Source organism: Erinaceus europaeus, chromosome 9, assembly GCF_950295315.1.
Source record: "Erinaceus europaeus chromosome 9, mEriEur2.1, whole genome shotgun sequence".
Classification (NCBI taxonomy): domain Eukaryota; kingdom Metazoa; phylum Chordata; class Mammalia; order Eulipotyphla; family Erinaceidae; genus Erinaceus; species Erinaceus europaeus.
In genome coordinates, this window is record NC_080170.1 from 39,559,720 (window position 1) to 39,577,744 (window position 18,025).

General features: G+C 44.6%; 2 protein-coding genes across 3 annotated transcripts in view; one reads left to right on the plus strand and one right to left on the minus strand.

Moving 5' to 3' along the window:
• The first annotated feature begins 436 nt into the window (after positions 1-436).
• Positions 437-18,025, plus strand: part of LOC103120221 (olfactory receptor 10J1-like) — a 44,212-nt gene continuing 26,623 nt past the window's right edge. The window contains exons 1-3 of the mRNA XM_060197089.1: positions 437-448; positions 3,369-3,427; positions 4,838-5,364. Of these exons, the coding sequence (XP_060053072.1) occupies positions 437-448; positions 3,369-3,427; positions 4,838-5,364 (598 nt within the window). The remainder of the gene's footprint in view (positions 449-3,368; positions 3,428-4,837; positions 5,365-18,025) is intronic.
• On the minus strand, positions 11,086-17,031 carry FCER1A (Fc epsilon receptor Ia). 2 transcript variants are annotated; one of them, XM_060196954.1, is made up of 5 exons: positions 16,911-17,031; positions 16,544-16,564; positions 15,311-15,577; positions 13,410-13,673; positions 11,086-11,457 (listed from the first exon to the last, which is right to left on the minus strand). In XM_060196954.1, exons 1-5 carry the CDS (start codon positions 16,951-16,953, stop codon positions 11,270-11,272), a joined length of 783 nt encoding a protein of 260 aa, XP_060052937.1. In that variant the 5' UTR covers positions 16,954-17,031; the 3' UTR covers positions 11,086-11,269. The 2 variants fall into 2 exon arrangements, with proteins under 2 accessions (XP_060052937.1, XP_007530660.2); XM_007530598.2 differs by lacking the exons at positions 16,544-16,564; positions 16,911-17,031 and having other exon boundaries at positions 15,311-15,715.

Below are 18,025 nucleotides of genomic sequence, written 5' to 3' on the forward strand. Positions count from 1 at the left end.
TGTTGTAACCAAAAGAAGGGCTGTGATAGTGAAGAAGAGTTTAGTGCAATGTTCTCTGTTGCCCACTTCAGTGAGCTGGTACTCAAAAACTGGGACAGGCATTATTCACTTCCCTTCTAGTGTCTTTCAAGTGTGAAATGGGTTTGGTTCTAAAAATTCGCAGTTAAGGGGGAATGTGTATTAAATCAGAGCTCTGTTCAGTAAGACAGTAGCAAACTTCAGATGAAATTCATAGCCTAATTGGTAAAATAACAAGTTTTGTTTACAAAGTGCTCTAATCTCAACTTGTTTAGAGAATTTTGAATGATTTCAGGAAGAAAGTTGAGAAATGTGTGGCAGATAATTTATAACTCATAGGGAAAAGCCACATCTATTACTGAGAGTAGTCTAAATTTCCCAACTGAGAGATGAGAACAGCTCTCTAGAAGACCCAGGAATGGACCAATTGGTGAGTTTCACTTTCTTATCTGCTAGAATGGAGATATCTGTTGTAGCACATATTCAGCTGTCATACAGAAAGAGCTAGGAGGGGACAGAGATGAGGAAACATAACTCCTCAAAGAGAATGGTGATTTCTAGGATTTTTGTAGGTGTAGGTATATACACTAATGTAGAGAAGAGGTGTTTTTTTATTTTTTTGATTATCTTTATTTGTTTACTGGATAGAGATAGTCAGAAATAGAGAGGGGAGAGAGAGATAGACACTTGCAGTCCTGCTTCACCACTCGTGAAGCTTTCCCCCTGCAGGTGGGGACCAGGGGCTTGAACCAGGGTCCTTGGGCACTGTAACATGTGTACTCAACCAGGTGAGCCACCATCCAGCCCTGTTTTTTTTGTTTGTTTGTTTGTTCTTTTTAACTTTCAGAAGTCTTTAATTGGGTCCTGTTCCAAACACTAGAAAAAGAAATCTGATCTTATGACCAGCAAAAAGAAGTCTGATCTTAAAGCCAGCAAGATCAGCATGCTGTGCTTACTTCATCATGCACACAACCCATGTTTGTGCTTAGCCTCATCTATCTATCTATCTATCTATCTATCTATCTATCTATCTATCTATCTATCTACCTATCTATCTATTTCATCTATCTGAGAAAGTCACCCTGGTATAGTGAAGCCATAACGATGATTAAGAAAAAAATATATAATCCTAACGCTGACATAATCTTAAACTTTAGACACTGAATTACTGAAAAGTGGCTTTGCTCTGATTTGGAACAAATTTTTACTATTTATAGTAGATTAAAAAACATGAGAGACCAATAAGATAAATATGTTCTCTTCCCTGGAGATAATATGGAAATAGCATACTCATCCATCATTAGTTCAAGGGAAGGTTTTGCTTAACTTTCTTATTTTTTAATATTTATTCTACAGAAAAGAATAAGAGTTAAAACTCCAGACAAAGACATCATCTGAATGGGGTGAATGGGGATAGGAGGAAGTTTCAGGCTAGCTTAATCCCCCCTGCTTTTTGTCTCATCTTTTTTCTCCTTAATTTTCACTTCTCCCTAGGTGAGTAACCCTACTCTGACTAATGATTTAGCTTCAACACACTCACACTTCACCCCATTATTGACTATTCTCTCTATTGGGTCTTCCCCAGAATGCTGGCAGGAGAGAGATTTTGGGGTGTCAGAATTTGGGACTAATGAATATTTTGATGGAGGAAGAAGATAAATATTCTAGCTACAGGTTTGAGTCAGTGTTTTTAACTAATAAAGGGCCTTAGCTTACAAGATTAACCTGGATAAAACTCAAGTGTGCAAGTATGAAAAAAACTGATTTTTAGTAAAGGGTTTCAAGCTACCAGTTAAAACTCAGAGAAGCAATCGAGATATCCTTGAGGTAGTTCCCATATAATATTCATGGGGTAGGCTGTAACTGAAGGGAAAGAGAGACTGTTGGACATCTTCAATAAGGGGATTAGAAGCACAACCGAGAATATTATTCTACTTAGTTCACTTGAGGTAGAGATAACAGAGGCAAATGAGTGTGCCTCTGATCCATGTATTTCAAGAATTTTAAAGAGTATGAAAAAGCCAATATTAGTAGAAGCTGGGTAGTGGCACACCTGATTGAGCACATACATTACAGTGCACAAGGACTCAGATTCAAGCCCCCAGTCCCCACCTGCAGGGGAAAGCTTCACAAGTGAATCAGGGTTGTAGGTGTCTCTGTCTGTCTCCCTCTCTATCTCCCCATTCCCTCTCAATTTCTGGCTATATCTATCCAAAAAATAAAGAAAAAAATGTAGAAAGAAGTCAATATATGTAATGAGAAAGAAAATGATAGAATTTATCAAACTAAAGTTGAAATAATTTTAAAACTGAATTGATTATGGTCTTGTTTGCAAACTCTAGAGTGCAAACAAAAACCCTTTACCCCAAGTTAACTTCTTTTAGATATGAAAACTGGTTCCTTTTTAGAAAACAAGAAATAAACACCAGTAAGACCTCTGTTTATTAGAATCTCCCAACGTGTTGAGTGCTCTGTTTAACTCTTCATGTGCACTAGCCCATTTTACACCCATGGCAACTCGTAGAGTGCTGTTTCATTCAACTTACAAATCAGTTTCACTCTTGTGTTTCAAATGTCAAGGGGCTATTGGAGGAATTGTGTATAGGAAAGCTCCATGAATGGATTTTCTTTTTCTTTTCTTTTTTTCCTTTCTTTCTTTCTTTCTTTCTTTCTTTCTTTCTTTCTTTCTTTCTTTCTTTTTCTTTTAAGGAATGACGCATTCTGGAGGAAGTCTTGGACTGACTGTGGTCTGCCAAAGTAAGGGAGATGAGAGAGAAGATCATGAGCCATCACAGATCTTGATGGTGGTGGTCAAACATGGGTAGAGATAGACAGTATGGGCATAGCAGGGCAGCAAGGAGACAGGTCCAGGGGTTCTGTCTTCAGGATAGAAAAAGAAAGAGATAATTGGGATTATCTCAGCTTTCTGATGGAGGCAATGCTGAATCAAAATGAGTTTTGTCAGGAGTAGATTTTGCTTAAGGGGCAAAGTCCAATCTGTCCCTATATATTCTCCAATTCTGCATTCACATGGAGTAGGTTCATTTTGGTCCCCATTGTAGTCTGAAATATGCAAAACTGAAGTAAAAAAAAATAACAGGACATCTGGTGCTTCTTTAACTGAATGTGTTTTATCTTTGCTCTCACACTAGGAAACTCTGTTCTCTCCTTGAAGGGATAACCTCAGATTTATGCCATCCTCTTTGTTGCCTTTTACTGGGACTCCAGGAGATAAATCAAACACCTGTAGAGTCCCAACAAACCTTATTTTCCTTGTCTTGAAGGATAGGTGATGTAGAATTTCTAGGAAGAATATTTAATTGAATTGACTCTTTTTCTTGTGTCTCCAGATCACTGAAGGCTTTGGAGAAGGACTAAGAAAGTTTAGAAACTATATGCTACAGAATGGGTAAAGTCATTCTAGAACCTTTAGCACTATTAGGTATTGCTAGTGAGCTCTGAGTCTTGAAAAGACGTGGACACTGGAAGTCTTTTATCTCTTACCCAGGTCACCATTCCTCTATAGGTCTCTAGGGAGATAATTCCTGAAGAAGTTGAGGAAGAATATAGAGCTGGACATTTTTCTTGCCTAGGATTCTCCTCTTCAATGGCTGGGTAATTATATCCACATGTTTGTCTTTCAATTTCTCTCGGTTTTCCCTATCAGCTCTCATTCTGCTCTTTATTGCTGAGTCCTGGGGTCATATCGCTATAAGGGTAGACAAAGGCAAGAAACATGACAAATCACTGCATAATCCAAGATGAGGAGCTTGTGGTCTGGGCTCTGCTCAGAGTAAAATCAAGCCTCCCCAAACTGATGATGAGGTCCTAGAGGAGGGAGGGGACCTAAATTGGGTTGAACTTAAAACTCTGGCAGTTAATATGCTAAAGCTAGGACTGGGGAGATAGCATAATGCTTATGCAAAAAGATTGCTCTGTAGGCTCTGAAGTCTCAGGTATCACCATAAACCAGTGCTCTGGTGACTCTGTCTCTAATTAAAATTAATTAATTAATTAATAAAATTCTCTCACTAAAATAGATAAATTTTATTTTTAATTTTGCTAAAGCTGTATATTTGGAAACAAAGATGACTTGAGGGACAGTTCTGCTGGTTTGCCCTTTTGAAATAATAAGAATAGTTAGGACCTGTTTGGACTTTGTTCTTGGAGAAACTTTGAGAAATCATGGTCCTACTGACAGGAAGTTTTGGGGGTTTGCAGCCCCTACATAACTGTCCTTAAATCTAGCTCCTGGCTTTCTCCCTTCCTCCATCTCCATCTGTATAAAAGGCTGAGATGTTGGGAGTTGGACGATAGCGCAACGGGTTAAGCGCACATGGTGCAAAGCGCAAGGACTGGCATAAAGATCCCGGTTCAAGCCCTCGGCTCCTCACCTGCCAGGGACTTGCTTCACAGGGGGTGAAGCAGGTCTACAGGTGTCTATCTTTCTCTCCCCCTCTCTTTCTTCCCCTCCCTTCTCCATTTCTCTCTGTCCTATCCAACAACGACAACATCAATAACAACAACAATAATAACTACAACAATAAAACAATAAGGGCAACGAAAGGGAAAATAAATATTAAAAAAAAAGGCTGAGAGGTTGACCTGAGTTAATAGATGGCTTCCTCTTATTGCTGTTTCAATGGCAATAATAGCAATTGACTTTCATGCCAAAGCTTATGTGACAGATTGCTTTCCTGTAGCACAGGGCACCAGGCCCTCATTCAGCTTCACTAGGACAGATAATGTCTACTAAAGGCCTTGGCCCAGCCTATTCTGTTTCCTGCTCCCTGACCATGTCTCTCTTCCTTTTGCCCAGTTCTTGGAGACTCAGTCCTTTCTCCTCTCCAACACCAAACTTCACCTCTGTGACCCAGTTTCTGTTTGAGGGCTTCTCCAGCTTTAGCTGGCAGCACAGGTTCATCTTCTTCATTGTTTTCCTGACCTTGTACCTGCTGACTCTCTCTGGCAACGCCATCATTGTGACCATCATCCGTCTGGACCGCCACCTCCACACACCTATGTACTTCTTCCTCAGCATGCTGTCCATCTCTGAGACCTGCTACACTATGGCCATCATCCCCCGCATGCTCTGTGGTCTCCTGAGCCCTGGCCAGCCCATTGCTATCCAGAGCTGTGCTACCCAGCTCTTCTTCTACCTCACCTTTGGCATCAACAACTGCTTCCTGCTCACAGTCATGGGCTACGACCGCTATGTGGCCATCTGCAACCCTCTGCGCTACTCACTCATCATGGGCCGAGGGGCCTGTGTGCAGTTGGCTTCTGCATCACTGGGTCTTGGCCTGGGCATGGCCATTGTGCAGGTGACATCAGTATTTGGCCTGCCCTTCTGTGATGGCTCTGTCATCCCTCACTTCTTCTGTGATGTGAGGCCCATGCTGGAGCTGGCCTGTGCCAACACCACTGTCAACGAAATCATCAACTTTGTGGTCAGTGTGTGTGTCCTTGTGCTGCCCATGGGCCTGGTCTTCATCTCCTATGTCCTCATCATCTCCTCCATCCTCAGGATCGCCTCAGCTGAGGGCAGGAAGAAGGCCTTCGCCACCTGTGCCTCCCACTTGACTGTGGTCATCATCCACTATGGCTGTGCTTGCATCATCTACCTCAAGCCCAAGTCCCAGAGCTCCCCAGCACAGGACAGGCTTATTTCAGTCACATATACAGTCATCACACCCCTGCTCAACCCCGTGGTGTACAGCCTGAGGAACAAGGAGGTCAAGGACGCCCTGTGCAGAGCCATGGGGAGGAGGCCCCCTTCCTCTTAAAATGGAAATACTTCTGCTGTTCTTTCCTTTGACTTCATAAATACGTGTTCAATACAAGTACATTTTCAGCAGTGTCATTAAGTGTGGCATCAGGAGAATAGACAGAGGGCCAGGTGGTGATCCAGTTGGTAGAGTACATCTGTTACCATGTGCCAGGACATGAGTTCAAGCCCCCAGTCTCCACCTGTGGGGGGGCAGCTTCATGAGAGGTGAAACAGTGCTGCAGGTAATTTGTCTTGCTGTGTCTCAATTTCTACCTCTTCCTTTTGATCTTTTGCTTTCTGCATTACCCTCTATGAAAAGAAAAATAAAGGGAAGTGGAGGTGGAAGATTGCTAGGAATAGCGGAACATTTGCACAGGCACTGAGCCAAAGTGATAACCCTGGTGATAGAGGAAAAGGAAGTGCAGGAGAAGCAGGAGGAGGAGGAAGAGGAAGAGGAAGAGGAGTGTGAAGAGGAGAAGAGAGGGGGAGCTGGTGGTTCCACTTGAGCTCTCTCGGGTTTTCTATGTCCCGGATGTGACTCGGGCACATGGTGCAGGTAAGGATGGCACACTGTTCCCACAAATGTATACAGGTCCCCCTCCCATGAAATGTGTGGACACAGCACACTCCCATCCCAGAAACCTACAAGGATTGATGGGGCTGGGAACTGACTTTGAAAGATACATTCTGGCCATGGGAATGATTTGTGTATGTTTTCTAACAAGTTTAAGTGGGGAGACCGAGTGCCTATGCTTCTCTGGACACATTGGCCAGTCTTACTATCTGTTTCTGCTTCTCATCTCCCTTCACACCCATGGAAGCTTCCAGAGGTTGGAGCTCACTCCTAATGGACAACAGTGCCCTTGCTGACTATTCCCGGGAGAGAAGAGTACACATGGGCAAAAGCAAGTAGCCCCCAGCCCCTAGCATTGCAGGCTGCCTGTCATGACACTCCCAGTGCTAAAGATCTAAGAGCAAGGATAACTTGATGGAAACACCAACCCTCCTTACTCTTTCAACTGCTGCTCAAAGAGGCTGGGGGTTGGAAGGAACCTGGAAAAAAATGTGGTTCCTTTTGCAGAATAGACACAATTCTTTGAAATAGTGTTATAAGTGTAAATACTTTAACTGCAGTGGCTGAGGACTTGTATTAATGAACACAAATCTGAAGCTTGACCTAAATAAAAAAAATTCCCAGTAAATGCCTGAGTCTGCAGAGGCTTGTCTTTAGAAATTTCTCTTGAGATTCTCCTAACACAGACCTGAGTTACAGGTGTTTCCTGTCTGAGCACTACAAGTGCCAGGGGAAGGCAGTGGTTCTCATTTACAGTGTCTGTGTCCAGAATAGATGAAAGCTCAGGTCTTAGACAGGGCTCCTGGGTGTACAGCTTTGCTGACCCCATGGTGTGACTGCATAGCAAGGGCCACCTGTGACAGTCACCAGGGAACCAGGACTGGAATAGCCAGTGAAGAGGCTCAACTCCCACAAGGTACCAAAGTGTCTACATTTACAAATAAATAAACAAAAAAGAAACAAACATAGACAAGAGTTAAGAGAGAGCTTTTAAGGTGTTATCAGATTTCTAGAAATGATAAAACCATTCACTCTTCTGAGAAAAATAAGAAATATATTTGTGTTCTTTTAAAATATTTTATTTTTATTTTATTGGGGGTTAATGATTTACAGAACAGTTATTGACACATAGGTACAAACTCTTATCTTACTATGTAGGTGACTGGGAAACACTCTCACCCTCAACTTAGGTCCTTTCCATCTTCATGCACCAGGACACCAGACCCCTTCCCTGTCCTTCTCCTCCCCACCCCAGACTGCCTGCCTGCCATCCTTCCCCAGAGTCCTTTACTTTGGTACATTACATTACACCAATCTTCATCCAATTCTTAGTTTATGTTTCCCCTTTCTATTCTTGTTTCCTAAATTCTGCCTGCAAGCAAGATTATCTTATTTTATCCTTCTCTTTTTGGCTTATCTCACTTAACATGATTCTTTCAAACTCCATCCAAGATGAGAGCTAGATACAGAGAGAGAAAGAGAGTGAGAGAGAGAGAGAGAGAGAGAGAGACTAGAGCATTGGCTCATGGTGGTGCTAAGGATTAATCTATATTACCAGATTTCTAGAAATGATAGAGCTACTCCATTTTTATAAGATTAGCCCCCAAATAAGTGTTATAAGTGTTTTCCTTTCATTTTATTTTAATAAATGAAAGATATTTAGAGACCAAATTACTGCTAAGCTCTTGTTTATGGTTGTGTTTGGACTTGACCTAGTACCTTGGAGCCTCAGGCACCAAGGTCTTCTGCTAACCATTATGCTGTCTCCAGGTGCCACACGTTCATTCTTAGTAGTTCTGCTTAGTCTAGATGACAAGTTAGGAGGTAGGAGTGATACCAGCCTCACTCATACCAGCAGTTGGTATGGTTCATTCCCTGGAAGCCAGCTATGCTCACCTCTATACCAGTAATGCCTCTGGCTCATCCCCTGGAATGACTCTTGGGAAGATCTGATTCCCCCAAAGCCCCACTTTGCAGGGCAGGCTGCCTTCATGCCTAGTCTGTTTTTGCATATAAAGACAGCTCCTCACCCCAATTTGAGGCAATTGTTGAGGGATGATCACCAGCTCCATGGTGTCCCCTGAGATGACACCTTTGCCTCACATTTTTCCCTTGTCTTGTATTTCATAGGACAAAGATAAGGAAAGGAGAGGAGAGGAGAGAGAGAGAGAGAGAGAGAGACCCTACAGACCTGCTTCACAGTCCTTGAAGCTTCCTCCCTGCAGGTGGGGGATGGGGTTTGTGCTGGGATCCTTATACATAGTAACATGCTTAGCCCAGTTCACCCTGCCTTGCCCCTCCTGCTTCAGATTTCTAATTGCCCCCTCAGTGCAATTTTGCAAGCTTCCTTTCACTTTGGTAGTGTGCAGAAGAGAACCATGAAACTTCTACACCAAGTCTCTGTTTCTGCTGCACAGTCTGTGTCCTTGGGATCACAGTCCAAGCCCTATTTCTGAATAACAATCGACAAGTAAAGAGGTCAAATGTTCATTTCCGCTCTGCTCCAGTGAGGATAGAGGGGAGTGGCTCCCATCCTTTCATAGAAACAGACCATTTGTGCTGTCATTGATCTTGCTGTACTGGCTGTGGTTCAGTTTGCTTGGCTGCAGTGCAGTGTTAGCTTCTTGGAAGCTGGTTAAGAAGTGAAAATTGGAATTTTTCTTGGCATTCTCAAGGAGTTATGCCTTGGTGCTCAGAATCTTACCTATGAAAAATGTCAGCCTCCTTAAGGTCTGGAGGCCTTGCCACACAGCAAGGTTGCTGACTGTTCCCACCGAGGGTTTAAAATCTGCTAGGAGCTAGAAAATGTACTAGTAAGCCCATGTCATCCAATTTTCCTGAAGGGAAAAAATATAGTATAGGGAGTGATTCAGGTAAATTTGGGGTCCTGGAAAATAGGGGATCAGAGGTGTGTGGTGTCAAGGGTGTAGAGATGAATACCTGATGACCCTGAATGTCCCTGATCATCACATGACCAAGGCAGAAGACCCTACTGTTATCTAAAACCTCCAGGAACCCTGGCTATTGGTGTCTGCTGTTCTCAACATAGAACCCCCAACTCTGGCTCCAGGGAAGGACCTGTGGTCCCATTTCCCACTTAATGAGAGAACTTGGTATTTTTATTATCATTATTTTTAATAGACTTCCTAGCTACTTTAAAATTTTTGTTCTATTATTTTTTGCCTCCAGGGTTATTGCTGGGGCTTGCCTACACCACAAATCCACTACTCCTGGATACTACTTGTTCCCCCTTTTGTTACCCTTGTTGTTTTATTGTTGTTATTATTATTATTGTTGTTGTTATTGATGTCATTGTTGCTGGATAGGACAGAGAGAAATGGAAAGAGGAGGGGAAGACAGAGAGGGGGAGAGAGACACCTGCAGACCTGCTTCACCACCTGTGAAGTAACCCCCTTGCAGGTGGGGAGCCAGGAGCTCAAACTGCAATCCTTAAGTCTATCCTTGCGCTTTGCCCCATGTGCACTTAATCTGCTAGGCTACCGCCTGACCAAGGAGAACTGGGTCTTTATTTAAGCACTCAACTCCCCAGCGATCTGAGAATGTGGACCTCTGGCTCACTTTCTATTCATTGTAGCCAGTGTATGTGTCTTCAACGTATGCCCAGTTGTGAGCAGCTTACTTGATTTAAAACAGCCCTCTCCCTCCAGCTATTGGGGATCATGATTGATGGCAGCTGATTTGGAGCAAAAACTATATGTGAGAAGACCTGGCCTATGGAAAAGTGTGGGCATATTTAGTAAGAGATTGGAAGTACAGAGGAGATCCCAAGGGTAAACTGGGATGTCAAAGACTAGAAGCTCACAGATAGCTGACAAGAGTTTAAGTGTATGGACCTCACAGATGGCCCTACCCTCCCTTCCAACTCTAGACTCATACTAGCAGTGGCCAAGAGACCATGTCTGATACAGAATCTCATGGTTCTGCCTCTAGAAGCAAAAGTGAAACAAGTAAAGCTCACATGTTTAGACTTGCTTAGATGCCTTATGTACTTCTCCTTTACAGATGTTGATGTTGCCTTAAGCCAGCATCAGGAAGCTTCACTAAGTAGGTATTTTCTAGAAGTACCTCCTTATTATTTTGGTTTAAATCAGAAAAGCCGACCCAAAGCAAGTCCCAGGCTTTCCAGAGTGAACCATTATCACACACGTGTCAAAGTCAGTATCACATTGATAAGTCATCTTCCTTGTATTACCCAAAGTAAAAAAAAAAAAGGGAGGGTATTGATGACCTTCCCTGTCATCACAGCTCCCATATCCACTCTCTGGCCTCCTTGAAGTCACACAGTATTGAGTATAAAAACCCTAGCTCCCAAGATCCGGGTTAGAGTCCCTGGTTCCCCATCTGTAGGAGGGACACTTCACAAGTGAAGCAGGTCTTCAGGTGTCTTATCTTTCTCTTTCCTTCTCTATCTTCCCCTCCTCTCTCAATTTCTCTTTGTCCTATCCAAAAAAGAAAGAAAGAAAGAAAGAAAGAAAGAAAGAAAGAAAGAAAGAAAGAAAAATGGTGGCAAACAAACAAACCTTGTTTCCATAGCAGTGAAACTCCCTCCATGCATGCATTACATATGCACACATTATGATCAGACTGTGCTGATTAGTTTAGCACTGTTTGGGGTACTCATCCAGACCAGGAAAAATCATGAGGGGTGGAGATGACACTCTGATTCAGTCAATGAATCTACAAATTCTTTTCATTTGTTTCTTTTATTGTGCATCTGCTATGGCATGTCACTGGGTTATGGAGGAGAGGAAGCTGTTGTGTGAGGTCTGGAATGAAGAGTGCTCTGCAGACATTGTGAACTATATGGGGGGGGGGGGGCTGGTTGTGTGAGTAGTTGCTTGTGCTGGAGAGAAACCGCCAAGGCAAATGGGTCTTGAGCAGGAAGCTCAGTCCTTTTTGCTGTCTGACTTCAGACTGTAGGCTGCTTGCCTTTTGCCTCTCCTGTTCCTCTTGTATGTCAGGAGATCTGTGAGTTGCCTCTGAGTTAGGATGAGCAGTCCAGTGTCCACAGCAAACAGAATCAGTACCAACAAGCGCAAGAGAAGTTGTAGCTGGTAAATGACCATTAAGGAATCTATGAAAGTTTAGGGGATCCAGAGGCAACAAGAAGAAAAATGTATATTAGAAGTAGAAGTAGAGGCTCAATGCCTTTGCATCAGAATCTCTAGGCATGAGGGGTCAGGTATGGTGTACCTGCCTGAGTGCTCACATTAATAAGGACCCAAGTTCAGTCCCTGCTCCCTACCTGCAAGGAGGAAGCCTCATGAATGGTGAAGCAGTAATGCAGGTCTCTCTCTCTCTCTCTCTTCTTATTTCTTACTCCTTTTTTATTTCTCTCTGTTCTATCAAAAATACAATAAAATAAATCTATAGCAATAATATCTGGGTGAAACATTCCATAGAGATGTTCTCAGCCTGATCATGAGCTTCTGTACAACAGTGTACCCAGGAGCAGAGATTCTGAATTTGAGTTCCTGGTATTTGCTCAGTGGGGCCCCACAATATCACAACCCTCATCTAGCATCTCCACTAACCAGTGTACCCACAGGACCCTTTTATTTGGGAAAAGCTGACATATATATATATAATTTGGGGGGGTGGAAAGGAGAGAGGTGAGAATAGGGGTCATAGTTGACCCTTTCTCACTCAACAGATCACTCCTCACACACCTGCAGCAAACTAGATCACCTTTACTTTTGCCTCTAGTTTCACTACTGTGCAACTTTGCTGTTCTATTTGTGAAATTCTGGTGGTTGTGATGACTCTACAGTAACGGAGTCCCAGATTATTACAACCAGATACTACTCAGAGGCCCCGTAGACCTGTGAGTCTCCATCTGTAGACACTTGCTTTATACACACAGATGGCAGTACCTGGGGACATGGCACAGTGGGTAGAGCACAGGACTTGCATGTGTAAGGTCCCAAGTTCAGTCCTTGGCATTCTATATGCCAGAGTGGCATCCTTCTTTCTCTCTCTCTCTTCCACCCCCCCTCCTTTAATAAATAAATAAAAATGATGAGAGGGCAAGTGTAGATAGCATAATGACTATACTAAGAGACTATCATGCCAGAGGCTCCAGAGTCCCATGTTCAATACCCTGCCCCACCATAAGCCAGAGCTGAGCAGTACCTTGGTTTAAGAAAAAAATGGTGTTATCATCCAGCTGCTCAAAACTATCACATCAGAATCTCTAGGAACAAGATCTTCTATATATTTGAGCTCTACATAGGATTATAAATAAAACCTAGATCAAATTCTCTTCTATTGGTAAGATCACTGATGTCTCTGAGACAGTGATATAGTGTCTGAGTCTCTGGAGCTAGCAGAGTCCTGCCATTCACCTTCATTCTGGCTTCCGGTATTTGGCTTTTTCAGAGGTTACTACGAACAAAGTCAGACCAGCACAACGCCCCACTTCCTCTTTTCTAGAAAAAGTTGGGAAAGACCCCTCACTCACAGGAAACTTGGGAAGATCAGTCACTTTCTCAGTTCCCTGGTGGCCCACCTGCCTTCCCTACTCTGTCCCCACTCTCCCCCCCAGCACCCACAGGAGCACATGATTTCCCCTTCCCTAGCTCCCTGCCTGGCTGTGGTACATGACTTCAGACCCTTCACAGCTTCTAACACTTGTTCCTCCAATGTTGACCCTAACTAGAACTGCTCTCCCCTGGGATCAGCAGATGACTGAGACTAAGATGGCAACTGTAATCAGTTACACTTGCTCAGTAGTGAACACTCAAAATATTCCCATTTTATAAACAAAAAATTTAAAAACAAGAAACCAGTCTCACACATATGGCCATATTTCTAGCACTTGCATAAAAACCCTGCCACTCCAGCAGGCATGCTTGCTACCCTGGGAACAATCAAGCTCCAGGAGAAATAAGGAGACCTAAGAGCCTGACTTGTCACTGCCGATCTGGGGAGACTCTCCAAGTTGTCCCTGTACACCAACATTATCCCTCCCCACATGCAGCTGCCCAAATGCCCAGGGTTCAGGTATCTTCTTATTCCCTCTCTCACCTTCAAATTCTTTCACAGTGATGTGAAGGGAGGTGGATGAGTAGTTGTTCTTATGGATATGGCCCTGGCAATAGTAGTTGCCACTGTCTTCCAGAGAGGCTTTTTGAATAGACAAGTTGTGGTTTTCATAATAGTACTTGAGGGCCATGCTGTCCTTGTAGTAGATCACCTTTTTGGCTTCCAAATTCCTCCAGCTGTGGCATCTGATGAAAAGGGGATTGCCTTCTAACACCTCCACTGGGGTGACCTGGAGAAGTAGCCAGCCTGCAGAACATGAAGACTTTAACAACCAGGGGAGAAGTGGGCAGTGGGAGATGCAAACTGAATGACAGGCCAAGCAAAGAGTATATCAGATAAAGAGAAAATAGGACTCCAGTGTTAACTTCTATTTTAAATGCCCAGTAGAATGCTTAGCATCTGTCTTCTACATTGATAGATACACTCTCTTCCTAAAAGCGAGTCTAGGCCCATTCTGCTAAGCTCATCCACATATGGCCTGAAACTCAGATTCTGGCCAGATCCACAGCACTGTCCCTGCCACTGAGGGATGGCACTTGGCCTTGGAGCTTGAGCCCCAAAGAGCATCTATCTCTTCTTTCTCACTTCACAGGAATGCAACCAGCCACTTACTTAATCAAAACTGGCCTCCAAACTGCCTCCTGGCATACATTATACTTTTCCTTATTTGTGTGAGTCTTTCATGTTCTCTTCCTAATTTGTGCTATACTTCAAGAGGCCAGGGCCCTGTCTGTTCCCTCACACTGAATTAGGGGAAGACAAGAGACAGAGTAGTGGCCAGCAAGATTGCTCACTTAGATAGTGTGCTTGGCACATGCCATGGGCACCACCCTGGTTCAAACCCAGTCTCCACTGATCTGAGGGAAGCTTCAGTACGGTGCTGTTTTCCTCTGTGTTTCTCTCTCTCTGTCTGTGTCTTTCTAGCTGAAAAAGTTGACCTGGAGCAATGAAGCCTCAATGATGACAAAGGAAAAAAAAAAAAAGAAAAAGGAAGAGAGAGAGAGAGAGAAATTTTATGCAAGTGTTACTTTAAGAGGTGAACAGAACTGACTTGAATCTCCATCCACCAGAGAAGAATTTTGAACAGAAATATGAGCAAGTTGTACAGCCTTTCTTATTTCAGAGCAATCCTTGAGGACTTTTCTAGAATCTGCCCTGTGGAAGTAAGGAAGCTGTTCTCTGCAGCTCCCATTTTTATTTGAAGTTTGCCTGTGGTTGCTGAAACATTCCTTTTCACTCCAGAAGAAAATGTAAAATCTGTTTGTACTTCAAGATATATTTATATTTCAGATGCAAAGTGAAATCATAGCAAGGCCTAACCATATCCAAACAATCATCCCTGGGTTCCTTTAGGCCTGACCCCCCATATTTCTAAGCATTGAGCTCACTGCTGGCAGTTGGAAAAAGATAAAGATGGCGTCTGGGTAGACTTGTTCCAAAGTGAAAACAGAGACCAGGGAGAATGCTTCCGAGAGCCTCCAAAGTGCAGCCAGGTGTGCAGGGGAGGGCATGTGGAAATTCAGAGCAAGCCCTCAGAACTGATTGCAGACACACAACCACAACTCAAGGACCCAACCTGCTGTCTGATCCCACGAATACATCTGCAACATACAGAGAAGACATAGGGGAAACAGAGTAGAAGAGAGGGTCAGACATTGAAAGAGGGCTTACTGGAAAATGGAGGGAGACAGAGAAGAGGGTGAGGGTCCTGGGTATGGACAGCAGATGCTTTCCTCACCTTTGTGCAAGCTCCAAGACCAGCTGGCTTCCTTCCCATATTAGGAGTTGCTACCCCCTCCTGACACACACACACACACACACACACACACACACACACACACACACACACACCACAACCTATGTCTCCAGGCTCCTGAGCTTACCACTGTAGACATACAGGGACACAGGGTTGCTCTTTTCAGAAGATCCGATCTGACATCTGTACTCCCCGCTATCCCGGATGCTAGCGTTCACCACTTCCAGGCTGGAATTTGTCACTACTAAGGTGTTGTTGTTGTGGGTCCATGTCGTGGGGATATCTTGAAGGCTATCATTCCAGTGACATGTGAGCCTCACACTTTCTCCCTTAAATATTCTATTCCAGGGTGGAGTCAAGGATATCTTCAATTTCTTCATGGCCTTGTGATTGACTTGCAGGAAGAGATACAGAGGGAAGGAATAGTAACTGGAAACTGTCCAGGTTCCAGGATGAGGTTTCCCCATCAGCAGTCAGTTTACCTTGAAGTGCACAGTGACAGACTGTCCCCACCCTTAGCATAAAAGAGAAGAGGAAGTGGGGGTGTCATTGGGAGGGTGGACTGGGAACTTTTGATGAGGGAGAAAGACAAGATGCAATGCAGAACATGAAGAATGAAGCAACAGATCTGACATGTGGTGCTGGGACACTCTGCTGAAATCAGCTCTGCTATCTGCTAAAGAGAACAGTGATCCTTTTTCAGGTACAGAGACCTGAATGTAGCAGGTGTTCATTCAATGTCTCCAGAACTGAGGAGGGAGAGGGGGTGACCGTGTTGGATGAGATGGGACATGAAGCATCATCCAGCTTCACAAATCGGATGAGAAACTACCTTGCAGAGAGGAAATTCCAGTTCTGTAAGGGTATGAAGTTAGTCCCACAGAGCATGTTGGAGCAGAGTGCAGGAGTGGGTGTGAATATGGTGTTGGGGGGGAGTGCTGAGCCCAGAAGGTAGGGAGCCAGGTAATGATGGGGAAGGGGATCCTGGAGAGAGGTAGGACTGGGATCTGGGGGACTTCTGCTGACTGTGACTGACAACTACACTTCATCTGAGCCTCAGCACTGATGGTGACAGGTATGAGCACTGACTGATGGTGGAGGAAGGGTGTGTGGCATTTAGAGGCTCCACAAAGGCACAGCTGCATCCAGGGAGGAGGGAAGGCAGGTAGAGAATGAGGCAAGCAGAAGCTTCTAGGTGGGGGAGGCAGGTGTAGGAGGCTAGCACAAAAGTAGTTGCATGGACTTAAAGGTGAGCAGAATGGAGAGTGGAGTGGCCAGCAGACAACACAGTGGACAGGAAAATGGAGGTTATAGACCCCAAGAGTGTGGAGAGGGACATGGGGCAGCATGAAAGACTCACCTGCTGGAGTGCTACCTAGAGCTGCAAAAACATAGAGAGGGGAAATAAATGCCCCATAACTGCTGGGACTCTGGGCAGAGGGTACAGAGGGATGTCTGTCACATCCAAAGGGTGATGAAGGCCAAACATCCTCCAAGAGCTGCCTTAGGGTTGGAGGGGGAGAGCTTCTCTCCTTCCTGAGTCTCACTCTCTGCCCCTAAGGGCTTCTCCCTCCCAATTGTCCCTTAGTGTGGCTCAGTGGCTCTCCTCTGCTCCCTGGCCTTGCTCTTGTGGAGTCCCTGGGCAGTTTTCCGGGGGCTTCACTTGACCTTGGATAAGTTACTCCAGGACTATCCCCACCTGCCCCGCATCATGGGCCCTTACTCACAGCAGATCAGCAGAGCTGCCCACAGTAGGCAGGAAGCGTCCATGGTGAAAGACAGGCAGTGCCCAAGCCCCGGGAAGCTGTGTGGGACAGTCCAAGACTTGAGAACAAAAAGGAGAAGGAAACGTACTTTGGGTCCTATCTGGTGGCTCATCAGCTGAGTCTGAACTTGCCTCTCTGCAGATAATGCTCACAGCCAGTGGTGTCTCATTGGGCAACTCAGGGAAATTCACCCCCCTGCTCCCCACCTGCTTCTACACATGCACCTGAAATCCAGCGGGCTCTCAGATGCCGCCAATCAATATACAGCCATAAGGTGTGCAGCTTGGGAAAGGGGGTGCAGGGCAGCAGACTGAAATAGGACAACTGATTATTGAGAGGCACAAACCCTGCTCGGTGCCAAATCATATGATGTTTCTCACAGCAACACCATGAAGCAGGTCCTGTCTACACTGCATGGACAGGAGGACCAGCTCAGAGGGGTTGGACAGCCTGACTCAGCACCCAAGCAGGACCCACTTACATGGCTAATGTGGGACTGTTGAAGGAGAGTTAAGCCCAGTCAGAAGGTTGTCTGTTCCCTTGTAAACCAGGGAAATCATCATCAACAGGCCTCAGGAAGTGTCTGGTTTTGGCAAGTGGTTTCTCTTTTGAAATGTTAATAATTTAAACTGAGGGATGTGAGTGTGGTGGCCCATGAGGACAAGAGAAAGCCATGTGTGAGTCTTCTAACCCAAAGGCAAGTGGTTTCTATTCCCTGACAACACATCCTGCTACTTCATCACATTCTTTGAGCCTCTTCCTCCCACTTCAGCTCCCAGAAACCCTGTTTTGGGTGCTTTGCAGTAGGATAAGAATTAAAATCACATCAAGCAATCCAGATCTGGATAAAGAAGTGCAGGGAACTGTGGGCTGGGGAGTGGGGAGGCTTTCTGTTTTACCTTCCTCTGTCAGCAGCAAGTCTAACAGAGACCACTCAATGCCATCAAAGATACTTCCCTTCTCCCAATAGATTCCCCTTCTCACCTTCCAACCAGGGAGATGGCAACTTTGGAGTGAGTCTATCACAAACCTTGCTCCTAGGGAGGCACCCTCAAACTCATCTCTCCAAGTTCAAA

Excerpts from the sequence above, each read along its gene's own strand:
- FCER1A (XM_007530598.2), bottom strand. The coding sequence starts at position 15,650 with ATGGGGAAACCTCATCCTGGAACCTGGACAGTTTCCAGTTACTATTCC. Across the intron at positions 13,674-15,310 it reads GTCCCTGTATGTCTACAGTG|GCTGGCTACTTCTCCAGGTC; the intron begins GTAAGCTCAGGA and ends CATGTTCTGCAG. Across the intron at positions 11,458-13,409 it reads CACTGTGAAAGAATTTGAAG|ATTCCTTAATGGTCATTTAC; the intron begins GTGAGAGAGGGA and ends AAACTTTCATAG.